Source organism: Balaenoptera acutorostrata, chromosome 12, assembly GCF_949987535.1.
Source record: "Balaenoptera acutorostrata chromosome 12, mBalAcu1.1, whole genome shotgun sequence".
NCBI lineage: Eukaryota > Metazoa > Chordata > Mammalia > Artiodactyla > Balaenopteridae > Balaenoptera > Balaenoptera acutorostrata.
The window spans coordinates 12147754-12169199 of NC_080075.1; the positions used below are offsets into that span (position 1 = coordinate 12147754).

Sequence of the window (21446 nt, forward strand, 5' to 3'; positions counted from 1 at the left end):
AGTCCCCATCCTGAAGTTATCTAGGGGCCCATCCTGAGACACCTTGTTAGCGTAACGAAGCCACTCCTCTTACTCAGGAACTAGCAAGGGACAAAAGCCAGTCAGTCTTTATCATACAACAATGTTCATGAAGGAAACTGTTTTATAATTTTGTTTTTGTTTTTGTTTTGTATTGGTAATGTCCATTTTGGTATCTGGGTACTGTTGACCTAATAAAACATAGTTGGAAATTGTTCCCATCTCTTTCCTGAAAGAGCTTGGTAGCATTGGTGTTATTTTGGAAAGATGTGTGTGAAGTTCAGTGGAGGCTGTAACCTCTTGTGTTTTGGATGGTATATTTTTGATAATGCAGTTTGCATTACCTTTTTTTTTTTTTTTTTTTTTGGCTGTGTTGGGTCTTCGTTGCTTTGCGCGGGCTTTATCTAGTTGTGTCGAGCAGTTGTGGCACGTGCGCTCAGTGGTTGTCGCTCGCGGGCTCTAGAGCGCAGGCTCAGTGGTTGTGGCTCACCGGCTTAGTTGCTCTGCGGCATGTGGGATCTTCCTTGACCGGGGCTCGAACCCATGTCCCCTGCATTGGCAGGCGGATTCTTAACCACTGCGCCACCAGGGAAGCCCTGCATTACCTTTTTGATGAAGGTTAATGTATTGGTTAATGTTGAGTTTGAGGTTAACTGAAATCTCCAGATCTTTTTTCTCATGAATTGCTGCAAAATCAAAGCTCTCCTGCTTCTTGTTTATTTAATTATTTTGGAATTTCAGCCTACCGTGTGACATTAATCCTCATAAAAACTTAACTCATTGTCCCAGCCTACTGAGGCCATTTTGAACCTTGATTCTCTCATTGGGTTAGCAAATTCTCTCCCTGCTTCCTGCCCCTGCCTTTTTGTCTCTTCCAAGTCATTGATGGAAATCTAGATTCTAATTTAACCAAGGGCAGAGCCCTGTGACCTGCTAATTAAGGCAGCCTCTGAGTTGACATCAGTTCATGAAATCAGCTCTCTTGGCCACTGTTCAACCAGTAGTAGATCTGCCTAATTTTATTTTTTCCACGGTTTATTTTTCCATCTTCTCTTCTGAGACGTTCCCTGCTATATTGGACTAGTAACTATCCTGGAAAGACTGGAAATCAATTTGAAATTCGTTTTGAAATCAGACCTGACTTCTCCTTGGTGAGCTGAACTCCATGACACTTTTCCGTGTCCTAGGCACCAATTTGCTAACCTCCTTTTAAGTTCTGCTGTGGATTTCTGTCTCTCACTGATCCTGTACTTGCCAAAATCATTTACTTTATGAAAACGGGGATAACTTCTGTCCATCTCTGATCATCTAGAACTTTTCCTCTTCTGTCTCTTTTCTTAGAAAGTACAATAGAAGGATCTGCAAATTTTAATACCCAAGGCTATGTATAATTTGTCTCAGCTTGGTGATCTGATTTATTTGTAAATGGCCAGATATACCATTACAACTGCCACCTATTTGGGGTTTTAGGTTCTTTACAATCTTCATTTTACTTGCTTTAATTTGAAGATTTTTTTCCTTTGGTAGAGAAGATAGAAGTAAAATAGAAATTGAGCAGTTTATAGCCTAATAGTGTGCTTTTTAAAATAAACTTTAATGGGATGTGGTTACGTGAAGCTACACATGTGACAAACTTACATAGAGCAGCACACACACAAATGAGTCCGCGTATAATTGGCAAAATCTGAATAAGCTCTATAGATGGTACCAATGTCAGTTTTCTGGGTTTTTTGTTTTTTTTAAATTTATTTATTTTTGGCTGTGTTGGGTCTTCGTTTCTGTGCGAGGACTTTCTCCAGCTGTGGCGAGCAGGGGCCACTCTTCATCGCGGTGCGCGGGTCTCTCACTGTCGCGCCCGTTGCGGAGCACAGGCTCCAGACGCGCAGGCTCAGTAGTTGTGGCTCACGGGCTTAGTTGCTCTGCGGCATGTGGGATCTTCCCAGACCAGGGCCCGAACCCGTGTCCCCTGCACTGGCAGGCAGATTCCCAACCACTGCGCCACCAGGGAAGCCCAGTTTTCTGGTTTTGACATTGTAGTTATTTGAGACGTTAACATTGGGGAGGTAAGGTGAAGGATACATGGAACTCTCTGTTTCTTTATATCTTTCTGTAAATAAATAATTATTTCAGAATAAAACGTTTTTAAAAACTTTATTTTACATAATTACTAAGTGCTTTTATGTTAAAAATGTAGAAAATTCAGTATTTTTGCATCTTATTACACATTTACAATTACAATGGAAACACTAATGTGATTCTCTCCAAACTTTCCCTGTAAGTATATACATGTTTGTGTGTGTGTGTGTGTGTATACACACATACATACACACCTATACGTGATTTTCCTTCACGTTAGAATGATAATACGTGTGCAGATTAATTTCAGCCTTTTTATTACACAGATAATATGTGAACACATATTCACTGTAAAACATTCAAACAATTGTGACATGCCAAAACAAAATGTGAAAATGTCCCTTTAGTCTCCATGCATTCATTCCCTCATACAGAGGAAACCACTGTCAACCATTCATTCACTTCCTTCTAGACCCTTCCTAGTCCTTCAAAAACACTCATATATGTGCAACTATGCCTCTCCAAGACACGTAGACCTTTCCATGTAGGTTGTCACGGGCCTGTCTCATTGTTTGTGACAATTGTGACGGTCCATGGACGGATCATAATTTATTTAACCACTCCCTTGTTGATGAACATTCAGGTGGTTTTAATTTTTGGGGGGTCACTGATGCAGACATCTTTGTACCCGTATGTATTCCTCTTCCATAACGGTCATCCCTTCCCACCACATGGAAGCACACCCATCTGCTTGTCTGCCTCCCCCGTGTTATTAATCAGTGTGATTATTACATATTAATCATTCATTAGTTTAACCCCACTACCCAGCACATTGCCCGGCATATCAGAACTGTGTGGGTGAATGAATGAACAAATGAATGAATTTCAAACAGTTCCTGAGTCTTACGTCCCTTCACTGGGACAGAGACATAGTGATGGTGAAGTAACTTGTATTCATGTCACTAGTTTTGCATTTAAACTCTTTCTTACCTCTTTTGGCATTTATACCTCTAGTGAGTTCTGTGAAATGGGTAGAACAGGATTTTTTTTTACATCCATTTTGCAGCCTCAAAGGGCTTAAGGAAGTCCAGGGAGAGAGGGCCTAGGGCGTAGGCTTCCTATGCAGACCTTGCTCTGGGCACATTAAGGCACACCAAATCAGCTACGGCGGACTGTCCCCAAACGCCAAACTTTGTAGCACTGTGAAAGAACTACATACAAACTTATTCTTTTTCTTCCTGTTTTACTGAGGTATAACTGACATACAGCACTGTGTAAGTTTAAGGTGCATAGCATAATGATTTGACTTACATACATTATGAGGTGGTTACTACAATGTTTAGTGAACATCCATCATTTCGTATAGATACAAAATATTTCCTTGTAATGAGAACTCTTAGGATTTATTCTCTTAACAACTTTCATATATAACATACAGCAGTGGTAATTAATCATGTTGTACATCGCATACCTAATATTTATTTACCTTATAACTGGAAGTTTGTACCTTTTAATCACCTTCATCCAAATCCCCCCTCTCCTCCTCTGATCTCTTTTTCTATGAATATGTTTGCTTTGAAGTATAATTGACCTACAACATTATGTTAGTTCCTGGTGCACAACATAGTAATTTGATATTTATGTACATTACAAAATGATCACCATGAAACTATGTCTAGTTGCCATCTGTCACCATACAAAGACATTAAAGTATTATTGACTGTATTGCACGTGCTGTATATTTCATCCCCATGACTCATTTATTTTGTAACTGGAAGTTTATACAAATTTATTCTTATTGGCATTTGTTTTTAATTTTGAGGACACTTTAGTGTGATACCTGAGCCCCTCCCAGTAAGAGGAGGTCATGTTTAGGGAACTAGGTGCCGAGGCTGTTCTGACCCAAGATGCCTCTGGGGCCCTTTGTGCCCAGGCAGCGCCTCCCATGCTGATGTAAATAAAACCTGAATGTTTGCAGGTAGGCACCCTGCTATCTTGGAATTAACCCTGAAGTAAACTTTTCCCATCCCTTCTACCAAGAGGACGCTGAGTAGGGAAGTGGTTTAAAGAGCCCTGATTGTTGAGACTGCTTGGAGCGGGCACATGTTTGAACAGGAAGGTCATACGCTTTTCCCTCTTCATACCAGTTGTTGTTTTTTTTTTTTCCTCTGTGATGTAAGCGCTGTCTTCAAGAACCATGAGCGAAGAAGTACTTTGTCTAAAGGGCATTATTCTGAGTCAACAAAGCCAATCTCCTGCAATTCAAATCCTGTTAGTCATCCTGTACCTCTCCCCAGGCAATGACAAATCTACTTTCTGTCTCCATAGGTTTGCATATTCTTGACATTTCATATATATGGGATCATACACTGTGTGGCCTTTTGTGTCTGGCTTATTTCACTTAGCATAATGTTTTCAAGGCTCATCCACGTTGTAGCACCAATACTTCACTTTTTGTGGCTGAATAATATTCCATTGTGTGGCTCTACCATATTTTTTTTTAAACATCTTTATTGAAGTATAATTGCCTTACAATAGTGTGTTAGCTTCTGCTTTATAACAAAGTGAATCAGTTATACATATACAATATGTTCCCATTTCTCTTCCCTCTTGCATCTCCCTCCCTCCCACCCTCCCCATCCCACCCCTCTAGGTGGTCACAAAGTATGTGAATTATATCTTAATAAATAAAGCTGTTAGCTTAAAAAAACATCATGTACACCAAGAACACTGATGGAACACATTCAATCTTATTCAAGGCAAATATTTTGACATTGTCTGGTTGACATGAAACCTTTAATTTCCCTGAGAAGTCTTCTGTTTGATTTTGTAATGCCCTTAGTGTAATGCCTAAGGGCGTAACATAATGAAAAGAACCTGTGCACACAGAAGGTTTGAATGAGGCTTTTCAGATTAAATGAGCAAACTATATAAATATAAGGCCTCCCTAAAGTGTGCCTGAGATGTGAAAGAGGATGCAAAAAATATTCCCACTGATATTTAACAATAAATTAACTTACAAAAAAAAAAAAACAACAAAGCCAATCTCAAAGGTTACATGCAAAATGTACTTGGCGGCTCTCCTTGGAAGGCTCTCCAAAGGGATCTCTGTGTGAAATGTTTTCCAGCTGTGATTTCCTTTCTGAACAATCTGAGCCTAATTCAATTTGTGGCACCTTTCTCCTCTCCACGTTTTTGTCAGAAGGCAAATTACCCGTATATGGCTCTCTACAATCATATAGATGGTTTTGCTGGTTTGGGCTGAGACTTTTACTGAATTGTAAATAAATGATCCCGTTGGTACAGGGGGAAAAAAAAAAAAAGGTTACATGCTATGTAATTCCATTTAGATAACATTCTCTTTTTTTTTGAATTTTTGAATTTTATTTTATTTATTTTTTATCCAGCAGGTTCTTATTAGTTATCTATTTTATACATATTAGTGTATATATGACAACCCCAATCTCCCAATTCATCCCACCACCACTTTCCCCCCTTGGTGTCCATACATAAATGACAAACTTACAGTGATGGTGTACACATCAGCTCCTGCCAGATGTTAGGTTGGGGGAAGGATGTTCGTAAAAAGGGTGGCACGGGGGAGCTTCTTTTTGGTGATGGAACAGTTCTCCATCTGTACACAAATCTGTACCTGTAATAAAATTTCATAGAAATCCCCCCCCACACACACACAAAATAAAACGACCCAAAACTGGTGAAATCCGAATAAGATCTGTATTGTAGTTAATAGTATTGTACCAGGGACTTCCTTGGCGGTCCAGTGGTTAAGACTCCGCACTTCCACTACGGGGGGGGCGGGTTCGATCCCTGGTGGGGGAACTAAGATCCTGCAGGCCGCGAGGTGCGGCCAAAAAAAAAAAAAAAAACGTATTTATCATACCAAAGTCACTTTCCTAGTTTTGATGGTTGTACTATGATTATGTAAGATCTTACCATTTAGGGGAACCTGGGTGAAGGGTACTAGGAACTCTTTCCTCTTTCTGCAGTTTCTTGTGAATTGAAAACTATTTCAAAGCAAAGTTTTTTTTCCCCAAGGAAGTACTTTGTCATTGGCAAAATCAAGTCCCCAAAATGAAGAGCAGAACTGCAGAAAGCTTTTGCAGCATGGTGTTCAGTGGTGGGATGCGTTACAGGTTAGTGGTTAAGATCCCGAGCTTTGATACAGACTAATGCCAGTTCACCACTGTGTGTCCCTAGGCAACTTACTCACCTTCTTCATATAAAATAGGGGTAATAACAGTGTCTACTTCATAGAACATTTATGAGGGTTCAGTGAAATAATGGATGTAAAGGCCTTGATACAGAAGCAGCCTACAGGAATGACTGAAATGTTACCTGTTACAAATTTTCACATGCAACAGTTACTAACTCATTGTCAATTTTGAGCTACCTTTCTACCAAGAGTGGGGGACTTAGGCTGATCTTTCTGGTTTTTACTTTTTTAAAAATACTCATTTTATATTTAAATCCACATTTAGAAAACAGCTAAGCTAGTTTTGGTTTTAGTTAATTGGCTATAATTCGTAATGTTCATTGTAATAACAACAGTAACAATAATAATTAGAATTTATATAAATCAGTTCCTAATTCTCATAGTGCTTTTGGTAAAGATTTACTTTGAGCCTCATTGCAACCTGTGATATAGTTAGGCATTTTTTAATTCCCATTTTGCAGATCAGGAAAAAGTTTGGAGCAATTAAGGGACCTTATGGCCTAAGGGCTAGTCTTTGTGTGGCAGCTGGAACGATCCTCATAAAACACAGACTAGATCATATCAGTCTTCTGCTCAAAGCCCCAGGTTTCCCACCTCACTTGGAGGACAGAGGCCTGACCCACATGTTCCCTCTGCTTTGAACCTTCCCTCACCCTCCAGAATAAACTTGGCCCATTCCCTCACCCCGAGTCTTTCCTCAGAGGACATTTCTCAAGGAGCTCCCTCTGACCTGCATATTTAAAATCACAACCACTTCTCTACCCACCCTGACCCCCTGATCCCTATTTTTCCATAGTACTAATCACCTTCTAATAGAACATGCAGCTTACTTATTTATTAAGTCTATTATTTCTCACCCACTTTTCTCCGTGAGAATGTGAGCTCTATAAGGGTAAGGATCTTTGTTTCATTCATGGATAGATCCCAAGTGCCTGGGGAAGCATCTGGCACGTAGTAGATACTCTGTAAATGTTGAATGAGGGAATTCAGGGCAGATAGTGAATTCCAAGTTAATAAGTATAAGTCCTTCATTTATGCAGCGTATTCTTCTATTTCCTGCCTCTTTGGGTAGAAAGATGAACTCTAGGGAACAAGATTAAAGGGACAGGATTCCTTAACCTGGAACTCAAAGAACTGCCCTAACTGTGGTCTTAGAAGCTGATTCCTCAGCGATTCTGACTGTCCTTTCCTCAAGGGAACATCCTGTGGCTGAATGTTCCCTAAAATGTCTTTCAGACCTTGTGTCAGGGGCTATCTTTTTTTAAACCAGCAGAGGACCAAGCAAGAGGGGCATGAACAATCATAATGGACTTAGGTGGGATGTAATGGAGTAAGAGGGATGCCCACGAGAAGAGGACACAGTAACAGGAAAGGTGGAGATGCTGGTGCTGGGGGCGCTCGGGAGAGTGGGTGGTAGGGTGGAGACGGAGCGGGGGTGTGGATGAATTTCTCCCTGGAAAGCCACAAGTGTTTGGGCTCTAAAACTTCAAGGTCTATTCCAGTCTGGTGGTTATTTTTCAAGCAGAGGGAGAACAGAAAAGTGAGGTGGGGAGCTGTCTTTCTTAGTACATCTGGGTTGCTGTGTTCAACCCAGGCTTATAAATGAGTCTCCAGTTGGGAAGCTTGTGCCATTAAGCAAAAAAAAAAATGTCACTGAATACATTAAGCCAAGAAGCCTATATTTGGCCTTAAGTTTTGGCCCATCCAGTTCTGGAGAAAGTTAACCTGGATTGGAAGCAGTTTCCACTTCTCTCTGCTGGCATCTGTTTGGCCTGTGGACATTCACCACCTCGGCCCCCAGACAGATCTGCTCTCCTAGATGGTTTGACTACTTGTGGGCAGTTCTGAATCGGAGTGGGTGCCCTGTACCAGGGAATTAGCTGCAGATTGTCTTCCTGATTTTGTGTGTCCTCTGAAGGGAAACACGAAGAGGAAAAATGACTTCCCGCTTAACCTAAAACCATGTTCCCCAAGGAGCGGTTTCACTCTCAGTATCGATCAACCTTGCAGGACTGAAGAACTGTGGGCTTAACTCATCTTTGGGATCTATAACTAGATGGTGGATCTCAAGGAAATAAATCCATCCTCTTGTTTTCTAGCAGGGCTGCTCTTGCCCTCACAACCAGTTGGGAATGTCACTTGTAGTTTGTACTCAAGTGTTTCCCAAGAGTTTGGACAAGAGCGATTGAAATCAAATGACTGGTTTTAGGCTGCAGATGTCTGCTCAAATATGTACAAAATATAAGTTGCATAGCCAAAGCAACTTACATTTTGATTGAGTGTCTTCTGATTGAGCCAAAGCTGATTTTTCTAATTATAAGCCAAGTTTTGCGAGTTCACGTAGCCTGGCAAAACGGGCATCTCATTTGGGAGCTGATGACCTGGAAGGTAAGGTGAAAAGCCAGGTGTCACAGGCCTGCCTGGGAAGTAGTGACTGGCAGCAGGGGCCCCAGGTGATGGCTTAGAGGGTTCAGTGGATCCTCATCCAGTATGTGTCCTCTTTCCGAAAGTCAGTGCCTGACAAAATGCCCAAAGTCCCGACTCTATGCCAGTTTTTCTTTCTCACTTTCTACTTCCCTGTCATCTCTCTCTCACTTTACAAAAGAAAAAAGACCTCTCTCTGCCTTACCTGGGGTCACAACGGGGCATCAGTTCTCCAATGCTTTGGTCTCCTCTTTACTGTCTTAAAAGTGATTGAAAACCTACAAGTTTTTGTTTATGTGAGATACATCTATTGCCATTTACTGAATTAGAAATTAAAACACAGTAATACACAAGCATGTTCCATTAGCTCATAGAGCTATGACATCATCACACATCATACCCCTTATGGAAAATTCTATCATACATTCCCGAGAGCATGAGAGTGAAAAGGGCAAATAGCATATTATTGCTATTCTCATAAAAATAGTTTTCAACTTGAGGCCCCCCAAAGTATCTCTGGGATGCCCAGGAACCTCTAGACCACACTCTGAGAACAGCTGCTGTAGTGCATTGGCTCAAGGTTAACAAAATTCCAGACTACCACATAGAAAATTCCAAATGTTGTCCAGCAAAGGAGTTGTGCTTCCCATAAAATTTTGCTTTGTATGTTTAAAAATTACATGTATATTGTTTTGATCAGTTGTGCCCTAAATAATACTTGTAAAGATCATCAATCTAGGAGAAAGTTTGTTTTCCAATTTCAATATGTAAGTGTAATTTTATCACCAAGAAGTATCATAGGGCGATTAATCAGTGACTTTCAAACATACACATGTATGCCATTAGGATAAAATTCTGGAGGGGAAGTAGAAAAGTCATGATTGAAAACTTCTGATTTCTGGGGAGAATTATTTCAGCAGGTGATGCTGGGTCTCCCATCCCAGTAATATGTATATTGCATGGGACTCTAAAGGAGTTTTACTTTAAATTATCAGCATATTCAGGGTACCTGAAATTACATTTTTTGCAGCTGTTTAAATGATGAACAGTTTAAGATGCAAATGTGTAAGAGGCTACATATATTTTTCAAAATTCTTTGGGAGGAATACAACTAGAAGATTCAAAGACTCCTTGAGGCAGTGTATTTACAGATGTTCTTTTATAGATGTGGCTAATGGGTTTGAAATAAATATTCCTCTTCAGTGAAATAAATATTTTCTAAACCATCACACAATCTGTTAGTTTCATCTCTCATTCGAGAGGAGGTGACCCAATGTGAAAGAGCTGGCTCCTACCTGGAATTTTAGTTTCTTAGCACTTGGATTTAGAGAATCTAATTAAGCAATCTGATTTAGGATTTTCCTCCAGTCTGAGGGAAATACTCATCTTGGAAAATTAAAATGCCTGAAGTAGCTATCATATTCTGATCTAACATTATTTAGGAGAAGTCAAAGGTCACCACAGAATTGTAGGACAGAGGAGCTAGTCAAGAGAACTCAGATGCTGGGACAGACTTCCATCTGGATGGAAAAGAACAAACACCCACCAACACTGATTATTTTGTGCACAGCTGATCCCTCAGGAGAGGCACTGACTTGAAAGGGATCAGATTTGCATTTCTTCCTAGAACTTCTCCCAGGCCACGTGGCCCAGCCTCGGTGCAGCGTTCACTGGGCGGGCATCCAACGTGGACGGTCTTTCCTGGCTGATGCCCGGCTGGGTTTCCCTCGGCAGCTTGTTTCAAATATTTAATGACTTCATTAGTGACGAGCTTTGGATTTTAAAATCATCCGATGGAAAATATCCTACACAAGTAGATAGAAACAAACAAAAAAAAATATAAGCCTTTCAGGCAAGAAGAGAATGATGGCGTATTTTCAAGAATTTTATCTGTCTTTCTCCGGTTTATGATATAAACTCTGTGCCAGGCACCCTGTGTGTCAGAGAGAAAGTTTCCAGATTCAACTAGATGGTATATATATGGCTGTGCTTTTTAAAAATAATCTTTTAAAACTTTAGAATAGTTTTAGATTTATAGAAAAATTGTGTACCATCTCATACAGAGTATTCCCCTAAACCTCACGCCCACACTCCCGTTATGAACATCGTACATTAATTAGTGTGGTACATTTGTTACAATTCACAAACCAATACTGGTAACATCATTATTGAACAACTATATCTAATGTGCCACAGTATAGTGTACCATAAAAAGTTATTTCACTTCCTTATACCCATTGCATTATTTTTAGAACTTACCATAATGAATCAGGAAAGAAATGTTCCCTAACAGGTTTGTAGATTCAGCTTCTCCAGAGAGATTTTCACAGGTGTTTCTGAGACTTTGGGAGGTAGTGGACCTCAGGGTGTCCTTCTGAGCAGCCCTTCCAAGCATGCCTCTTTTTTAAAATTTTTAAAAAATGTTTTGGCCACGCTACACAACATGTGGGATCTTAGCTCCCCAACCAGGGATCGAACCCACGCCTGCTGCTTTAGAAGCACAGAGTCTTAACCACTGGACCACTAGGGAAGTCCCAAAGCATACCTCTTTATCTCACTGAAATGTCCCTTCAGTAAATGTAAGCCTGAAACTAGCACATAGCTGATTATTCTGTTATCTCTGAAAATTCCTGATACATCAGTATTAACTAAAGTCCATAGTTTATTCAGATTTCCTTAGTTTTTACCTAATGTCCTTTTACTGTTCCAGGATTTAGTTGTTATGTCTCCTTAAGGCTCCTCTTGGTTGTGACAATTTCTCAAACTTCCCTTGTTTTTAATGACCTGGACAGTTCTGAGGAGTACTGGTCAGGTTTCTTGTAGTATGTCCCACAGTTTGGACCTGTCTGATGTTTTTGGTCATTTTTCCTATGATTAGATTTGGGTTATATGTTTTGGAGGAGGAAGACCATAGAGGAGAAGTGCCATTCTCATCACATGGTATCAAGGGTACATCCTGTCAACACGACCTACCATTGTTGGTCTTGACCTTGACCATCTGGCTGAGCGAGTGTTTGTCAGCTTCTCACTCAAAAGTTTTCCTTTCATTCCCCTTTCCATACTGTCCTCTTTGGAAGGAAGTCACTTTGTGCAGCCCATGCTTAAGGAGTCAGGAGTGATGCCCCTCTTTGGGGGCAGAGCATCTATATAAAAATCATTTGGAATTCCTCTGCATGGGGGAATTTGTCTCTTCTCCCCCTTTTATTTAATCATTTGTTTATATCAATGTAGACTCATGGATATTTGTTTTATACTTTGGGTTACAATTTAATGCTACTTTATTTTCTTGCTCAAATTGTCCCAGCTTTGGCCATTGGGAGTTCTTTCAGCTGGATCCTGTGTCTCTTTGCTGTACCCCCATCCGTGTGTGTGTGTGTGTGTGTGTGTGTGTGTGTGTGTGTGTGGTGTATGCTGTTTGTGTTATATTTTGCTCCAGGCTCATCTTATATGTTTTCTGCTCCAACCTGACAATCAGCCATTTCTCTGAGGAGCTCTGGTTCCTTTCACTGGAGAATAGTATTATAAGAAACCAAGATCTGGATTACCTCTCTTCCTTTCTCCTTAAAATTAATGTCAACTAATTTTTTTCATTTCCAAGATGTCTTCAGACCTCTGAAATGATAGAATTTTCTTCATTCAGCACCAGTGTCTTTTCTTCAAGTAATTAATAATGATGCCTTGTGTTTATATAATTCCCTATGAATACATTGATTTTTACTATTAAAAAAGGATTCATTACAACAGATCACCTGAAATTTTTTAAACTGTAACTTTCATCCTGCTGTTTCTGGTACGCTGACATGTCCATACTGTGTCGTGGAGTGTACGGGGTGCTAAGCAGGAGATTGTCTGGGTGAGCCTCAGAAATCACTTTTCTTGATTTGGGGGCCAGTGATTCCCATACCTCCTTGCAGACATTTTAAAACTAAATGATACTGCTTTGTTACCTAATGTCTCATCATCAGGGAAAAATAAAGGCTTTTAATGAATTACAGCTGCCTTTTTTTTTTTAATTTTTTTTAACATCTTTATTGGAGTATAATTGCTTTACAATGGTGTGTTAGTTTCTGCTTTATAACAAAGTGAATCAGCTATACATATACATATATCCCCATATCTCTTCCCTCTTGCGTCTCCCTCCCTACCACCCTCCCTATCCCACCCCTCTAGGTGGTCATAGAGCACCGAGTTGATCTCCCTGTGCTATGCGGCTGCTTCCCACTAGCTATCAGTTTTACATTTGGTAGTGTATATATGTCCATGCCCCTCTCTCACAGCTGCCTTTTAAGCCCATGGTTGCCTTGCTCCTGGTACATAGGGTTTAATACTAGGTTTGTTTTTCAAACACCAACACATATTTTTAATTAACTTTGCATTTATGGCTTGAAGCAGTGAACCAAGAAGTAAAAGGATGCTGAAACCCCCATAGGATTCTTCTTTTTTTTTTTTTAATATTTATTTATTTATTTTTGGCTGCGTTGGGTCTTCGTTGCTGTGCGCAGGCTTTCTCTAGTTGCTGAGAGCGGGGGCTACTCTTCGTTGCGGTGCGCGGGCTTCTCATTGCGGTGGCTTCTCTTGTTGTGGAGCACGGGCTCTAGGCGCTTGGGCTCAGTAGTTGTGGCACACGGGCTCAGCAGTTGTGGCTCACAGGCTGTAGAGTGCAGGCTCAGTAGTTGTGGCACACAGGCTTAGTTGCTCCGCGGCATGTGGGATCTTCTTGGGCCAGGGCTTGAACCTGTGTCCGCTGCATTGGCAAGCGGATTCTTAACCACTACGCCACCAGGGAAGTCCCCCCCCATAGGATTCTGATAGACAGAAACCTGTCTCTCTGCAGCTGGTCTCACGGCTCTCCTTCCCCTCCAGGTCTGACCGAGACTGCGATCTTCAGTTGTGAGGCCCACAATGACAAAGGGCTGACCGTGTCCAAGGGCGTGCAGATCAACATCAAAGGTAAGTGGCAGGGTGGAGTCCCCCCTGCATGTTCCGGGGGTTAGGGGGGTGCAGTGTGAGCCCTGCAGCCAGCCACCTGGGATCGAGTCCTGGCTTCCCTTTGTGACCTTGGACAAGTCACTTCACCTTTCTGCCTTCAGTGCTCCCCTGTGTAAAATGGGGATAATTACAGAACCTACCTCCTCTTGAGGATTCAATGAGATAATGCAAGTAAAAGTACTCATAACAGAGCCTGACACTTGTCTTTGATCAACATTAGCTTGTTTAGTTCTGCTCAGACGGAGAAGAAAATTGTCTGAAATGCTGACCCTGGATCATCTTAGCTCCTATTTTCACTTTTTCCTTTTCTACCCTGAACTAGTTCCCATTACTCCTTGAAGAGCCCCCAGGGTGGGTGCAGCTTGGGGCACTGATCTGAGGATGCCCTGAGGATGGGCTCTGTCCTTCCTTGGGCATCTGGGGCTGAAGCAAGTCTCCACCAGCAGCTGTCCTGAGGGAGGAGAAGGTCAGAGTCACTCTTCTTCTGGGGGCACAGGACTCCTGTCCCTCTTTCTCCTAACCTCCTCCACTCCCCTTGCTTCCTCTGAGCTGGGATATAACAGAATGAAAGGCACATGTTTGAAGCCTCCCCCAGGCTGGTGGAGACATTCCAATCCAATCATCTGCCAATCATCATCCCATCCAATCCAGTCTGATTGGATTGATTCCAATCCAGTCATCTGCCATTGGATTGGACATTCCAAACCAATCATCATATTCTTCCTCCTTTTGTGGGATCAAAGGTATTTAAACCTGAAACTTGAAAGGAAGGGAAAACCTACTGTCTTTTTATCCCTTTCAAATCATCTCCCTTAACCTTTCTCATAGAAATTCAAGCAAATGGTATGTTTTAGTATTTGTTCTTAATTTATTTTTAATTAATTACTTTATTTTTGTTGAAGTATAATTGATTCATAATGTGTTAATTACTGCTGTACAGCAGTGATTCAGTTATACATATATATATATATATATTCTGTTTTTAATATTCTTTTCCATTGTGGTTTATCATAGGATATTGAATATAGTTCCCTGTGCTGTACAGTAGGACCTTGTTGTTTATCCATCCTATATATAAGAGCTTACATCTGCTAACCCCAGCCTCCCATTCTTTCCCTCCCCCAACCCCCTCCCCCTTGGTGACCACCAGTCTATTCTCTATATTATTTGTTCTTAATTTAAATATTGAGAAGGCGATATTGAGTTCATATTCCTTTTGGTCTTATCCTTGGGGAAATAATAGAGGGGAAAAAGCAGAATGTGTTTAATAATGAGTTAAAGGGTGGGTAATGCACAGCAGGAGACTCAAAATTACAAAAGACATACTTTTTAAAGGTGCTGATGTTTAGTTTCAGCAAATCAACTAGAAGAGGCTATGAGAGGGGATTTTCGAAAAGTTCATTGGAAGAAAAAAAATGAGCAAACTGAAAGTTACTAGGAGAGGAACTGTATAACTTCCTTCCTTCATTACGAATTCCATTATTACAATTTTCAAAAGAAATGTTGAGAATTTCAGGAATTCACGCGTGGGCATAAATTTATAAAGACATTTTCATAAAATATCAACATCTTAAAGTTTAAAAATCCATAAAATGAGAAGCACTTCCTGAATTTTATGCTTCAGACAGAATCTCAACTAGGACTTTATTTTAATAAAGCCTATTTCCAAACCTTATGTTTTGGGCTTTCATTGATTTAAGCACGTATATCAAAGCAACCAAAACTCCCTGGTCGTCTGTTATCAACTGAGGTGTACGTGGCCAAACTTTGATCTGGAAAGGCAGATACTCTATTTAGGGAAGTGAGTCAAATGAAACACTGACTCTTTCCCATTCATCAGTCTGTGTGTCTCCTGGTAAAACTGAAACTCCTGAATACGGTACCCAGTGAGCACTTAACACGGTCCCAGGCTTCCTTCCCTCTCACCCCCTGCGCATCCTGTCCTCGCCTTTACCACCAGCGCACCTCCCCCAGACCTCGTGCATGCGTTACCGCATTTCATCCTCACCCCGGCCCCGTGGGGCAGTGCGGTCACTCCCCACCTTAATAGAAGTGGAAACTGAGTTGAGAGAGGGCATTGAACTGTGCCATGGGCCATGCAGCTGGCTAAGTGGTGACCACACTCCCCAGCCCCTGCTGGTACCCACGCTGGTCTGCTTGCTGCCCCTGCAGCCAGCTTCCAGTGTCCTGTTGAGGGACGCTAGTGCTGGAGTCAGGCAGACCCGAGTTCAAGGCCCCATTCTGCTGCGTATGAGCTCTGTGAGCTTTGGCAAGTTTTTCACTTCTCTGGTCCTCAGTTTCCTCATCCGTCAGTGGGGATTGTGAGACTGCTTCTCTGATAGGGTTCCTCCTATCAGATTAGTCGTGTTTAAGGAAGTCCATAGGTTCCTAGCACAGAGTAAGCACTCAAAAACATTAGTCATCATTTTGGATTTTAAGTGCGGTTATTACCATTAATTAAGAGTTAAATGTATGGGGATTTTCTGGTGGTCCAGTGGTTAGAACTTCACTGCTGAAGGTGAGGGTTCCATCTCTGGTCCGGGAACGAAGATCCCGTGCGGCACGGCCAAAATAAATAAATAAAAATAATATTGATTCACAGATTTTAATATATATTTCTTTTCTTAAAAAGAGTTAAATATAGCACAAGAAACTAAAACCCTCAAACTTCAGATCCTTGTTGGATTCTAATTTAAATATCTATCCATGTCCCACCTGTGGCTGAGGTCATTGCACGTTCATTACGGTATGCCCTCCCCTCCCCGCAAGCAGATGCACTCGGGTCTTGTGCTTGAGCTGACTCTCGCCCATTTCCTCGGCCTGGAAAGCTTCCTTCCTCCATCACACACACGCATATGCACGCACGCATGCACACACAGCCTTTAGCTCCACAAGGGCAGCGCCATGGCTCTTCACCCCCACGGAGAGCTCCAGCGCCCAGTGACGCCCCTGCATACAGCAGCAGGAAATGGATGTCTCCCCATCCTTGTCCGGCTAAAAGTTCTCACTGCATCAGGGGGCAGGAAAGCAGGTCTACATCCCACTTCTCTGGCCCTGGCCGAGCCGTCCTATCACTGCAAGACTTCTCCGTAGGCTAATATGATGGCTTCTCTTTAAAACTTGTGTTTAACTTTCCCAGTCTCAAGAAAACAGAAGTAGGCTTGGTATTAATGCATTTGTTTGGTAGCTGTGGCCTCCTGTGGTTTATAGTTGTGTCTGTGGTGTGTCTTTGTTTTTTACACAGCAATTCCCTCCCCGCCAACTGAAGTCAGGGTCCGCAACAGTACCGCTCACAGCATCCTGATCTCCTGGGTCCCCGGTTTCGATGGATACTCCCCGTTCAGTGACTGCAGCATTCAGGTGAACTTCCGTAATGAAAAGAAGTAGCTGTTTGGTGCTCCGTGGGTCTGCCTGATTTTTCTTCCTCCTGAGGATGGGCGCTGAGATCATTTCAACACCCCCGTTCAGAATCCCTTGACCTTCCCCCGGGTCAGCGTCCACTGGGCACGCACCATTTTGTGATGTTCTGCCCCCGCCCCTCCCCGCGCCCCCGTGATGCTGCCTCTTTCCCGTGCATGGTCCAGGGCCAACTGGAAGAGAAACATGTTTCCAAGATAGAATGTCATGAGACCAGGGAGAATTTATTTTTAAGATACAAAAACCCGTCTGGCTTATAACCAGGAGTCCAAGAAGCCAGGTCCTCTGCAGCCTGGCTTCTCCTGGGTTGGTGGCCGTGAAGGACAGAAGGGCAAGCACAAGATGGGTCATCTTCACTATTGAATGTAGCATCTCAGCCTGTGGCTGACAGGGAAACCTGGGGATTACAGGCCTTACAGAGTCATCACCCACTTTTAACCACTACCTAAAATTGCTATAAAATAGAGCTGTAAGAAATATAGGTTAGCCATCCTAAAATGACACCTTGCCATGAGATAGGCTCTGCTCTGAGTGTTCATTTCATAAAAAAGGGAAGGGTAGCAGTAACACTACCTTTTACTGAGCGCCCACAATGGCCCAGGGACTTTGCAGACATCTTACTTGGAACCCACACCAGCACTGCAGGGCCGCAGTGCACACAGAGCCTGTGAGTGGCAAAACCGGAATTCAAGCCCAGGAAACTCTGATGCCCAAAGCAATGTTCAGATCCACCTGCTCCTCCGTGTCTCAGGAGAGACGTTGCAGGTGGGAGCACGTAGTTGAACACACGTGGATTATCCGCTGAAAACATGAATGCATTCTGCCTTGTACTTGATCATACAGTAAGGTCAGGGATTATTCTTAGTTTTATAAATGTCTGGTCTTATTAGGTAAAAGCATATTAACCTGACATGGGCCAGTCATGCCAACTCAGCCTGAGAGAAGTGACTTTCAAAGAATTTTATGTGTTGACAACTAGATGTTTTTAGTAACAAGTGGAACGCGTTTCTCTGCTCTTGCTGCCTCCCACCCTTGCCTAACAGCTGTTCCTTCTCAGAAGAGTAAAAACATGTCATCCCCAAAATAGCCTCCACCCTCACCCTGCTACCCACAGCCTTGCTTAATCTTGTCCAACATTATTTGCAAACCTCCCAAGTACTGGTAAGTGTTAGGAGTTCTCCTTGTGTCTACAGAGTCTCACCAGGGATATCCTTTTTTTTGAATAGCTTTTTTGAAATATATTTTACATACCATAATATTCACCCATTTAAAGTGTACAATTCAGTGGTTTTTAGTATAGTCAGAGTTCTGCCGTCATCACCGTTATCTAATTGGGGCTGTATTCATAAGAGATATTGGCCTGTAGTTTTCTTGTGTTAGCTTTTTCTGGTTTTGGTATCAGGGTGATACTGGCCTTATAGAAAGAGTTGGGAAGCGTTCCCACTTCTTCTGTTTCTTGGAAGAATTTGAGAAAGGTTGATGTGAAATTGTCTTCAATATTTAGTAGAAATCACCAGCAAAGCCATCTGGTCCTAAGCCTTTGTTTGTGGAAAGTTTTTTGAGTAATACCAGCTCAATCTTTTTACTTGTTATAGATCTATTCAGATTTTCTATTTCTTCATGAGTCAGTTTTGGTAATTTGTGTGTTTCTAGGAATTTGTGCATTTCTTTTAGGTTATCTAGTTTGTTGGTATACAGTTGTTCATAATGTTTCATTAGAAGTTTTTTTTTCTTTGAGGTTAGAAGTAATGTCCCCTCTTTCATTCCTGATTTTAATAATTTGAGTTGTCTCTTATTTTTCTTGGTCAGTCTGACTAAAGGTTGGTCAGTTTTATTGATTTTTTTGAAGAACCAACTTTTGGTTTCATTAATTTTTTCTATTTTTTACAATTCTCTGTTTCATTCATTTCGGCCCTAATCTTTATTTCCTTTCTTTTGTTTACTTTAGCTTAATTTTTTTCCCCTTTTTGTGTCTTAAAGTGAAAGGTTAGGTAATTGATTTGAAATTTCTTCTTTTTTAGTATAGGCAATTATACTGTACATTTCCCTGTAAGCACTGCACTGGCTGTATACCATAAGATTTGGTATCTGGGGGTTTTTCCATTCATAATCAAGTTTTTGATCACTTTTCTTGTGATTTCTTCTTTGTTCTATTGGTCATTTAGGAATGTGTCATTTAATTTTCACTTAGTTGTGAATTTCTTAAGTTTTCTTCCTTTGTTGGTTGTGTTTAGAGGATATACTTAGTATGACTTCCATCTTTTTTTTTTTGGCCACACTGTGAGGCATGCAGAACTTCCCTGACCAGGGATTGAACCCATGCCCCCTGCAGTAGAAGTGTGGAGTCTTAACCACTGGACCACCCTGGAAGTCCTCATCCTTTTAAATTTATTAAGGCTTGTTGTATGGCCTTGCATATGTTCTATCCTGGAGAATGTTCCATGTGCAGTTGAGGAGAAGGTGTATTCAGCTGTGGTTGGGTGGAACGTTTATGTGTCTCTTAGGTCTAGGTGGTTTATAGTCCTGTTCACTTATTCTGTTTCCTTGTTAAACTTCTGCCTCATGGTTTTATCTATTATTGAAAATAGGAAATTGAGGTCTCAGCTATTTTTTTTTTTAATTTTATTTATTTCTTTATTTATTTATTTATGGCTGTGTTGGGTCTTCGTTTCTGTGCGAGGGCTTTCTCTAGTTGTGGCAAGCGGGGGCCACTCTTCATCGCGGTGCGCGGGCCTCTCACCATCGTGGCCTCTCTTGTTGCGGAGCACAGGCTCCAGACGCGCAGGCTCAGTAGTTATGGCTCACGGGCCCAGCTGCTCCGCGGCACGTGGGATCTTCCCAGACCAGGGCTCGAACCCGTGTCCCCTGCATTGGCAGGCAGATTCTCAACCGCTGCGCCACCAGGGAAGCCCTCAGCTATTATTTTTGAATTGTGTATTTCTCCCTTCAGTTCTATCAGTTTTTTTGCTTCATATATTTCAGGACTCTGTTGTTTTGGGAACAACCAGGGCCTGTTTCCCTGTATATGGACATAACTGAACCTACATATGGACACAAATAAAGCATGGGGCAGCCCTTTTTTTTAAGAAAAAATGAGGTATAGTTTTAGGTGCACAACATAGTGATTCAAAATTTTTAGAGATTATGCTCCATTTATAGTTATTATAAAATATTGGCTATATTCCCTGTGTGGACCAGCCTTTTTAAAAATTGTTTCCAGTTACTGAACTGTTTGAAGAGTCCAAGAGGACATGAGACTCCTTCCCATAGGAGGGTGTTACCTTCAGGGAGACTGAGGAGAGTACTGCCCCCACTTTGAGAAGAGTGTGTCTCAAGGTAGACGTGAGGTAGAGGGGAGGTAGAGTAGGGTGGTTGAGTGGTTTGAAAACACCAGGTCACCCCTACAGGTGGAAGATGATCACACAAGCTTCACTTGCACTCTCTTTGCCTTGGCTTTGGGTGGCCAGGGCGTGAAAAAATCATCCTGAGACTGCCAAATTGCAGCCCCTCTTGCCCGCCTTGGATCCTATTGTGCGGGACAAGGTTATCCTGTGTTTGCCCCACCAGCTAGCTCAGGCTTCCTTCACCCATTCTCCATTCCATCTCTCCTAGGGTTACCGGATTTAGCGAATAAGAATCCAGTTACTTTACAAGTTCATTGCACTGTTGATTTTGTGTCATACCTATACCCATAATTATTGGTGGTCTATCTGAACTTTAAAGATAAACGGGTGTCCTTTATTTTCTCTGGCAGTCCTAGTGAGGTTGATCAGAACTAGCTCCACAAGTTATGTACTTTCATATTCTGTTGATTAACAGTGTATTCCCATTTCTGAAGGGACCAAGTATCATTTTGTAGCAGATTCCCAGTTTGTTACAATTTTAAACTCTGACTTGGTAACAAATGAATGTTTTGGACAAGATTCACATCCACCCACTTAGCAGGACACACCCTCTCACTTCCCTTGGTCTTGGCATTAGTTCCTTTCTTCACCCATTTTTGGGCTGTGGACTCCGTTTCTATTTTTAACTCTCCCATGTATATCTTGCCGGTTTCATGCCCTCCTTTCCCCTAGAACCCACTGAGCACTGTTATAGAAACCCGTCTTCTTCTAGGAACATGCCCTCCAAGAGTGTCCCTGTGCCTGGAAATGGTCCAGGGCGTTGTTCCGGAAATGGGGCAGGGGTGGGGAGCCAAGGTTTCCTCCACCTTAGTTCCAGCGCTTGGTCACCAGGAAGTAGGTGCAGACTCTAAAGTGAAGAAACAAAGAGTGATTTCTGCCAACAG

At 41.9% G+C, this 21446-nt stretch overlaps 1 protein-coding gene across 3 annotated transcripts in view; it reads left to right on the forward strand.

Annotated features, from left to right (window-relative positions):
* Positions 1-21446, forward strand: part of MERTK (MER proto-oncogene, tyrosine kinase) — a 115424-nt gene that overhangs the window by 39920 nt on the left and 54058 nt on the right. For all 3 annotated transcript variants that reach the window (XM_057558617.1, XM_057558616.1, XM_007197380.3), the window contains 2 exons: positions 13616-13702; positions 16986-17101. In XM_057558617.1, coding sequence (XP_057414600.1) covers positions 13616-13702; positions 16986-17101 — 203 coding nt within the window. The remainder of the gene's footprint in view (positions 1-13615; positions 13703-16985; positions 17102-21446) is intronic.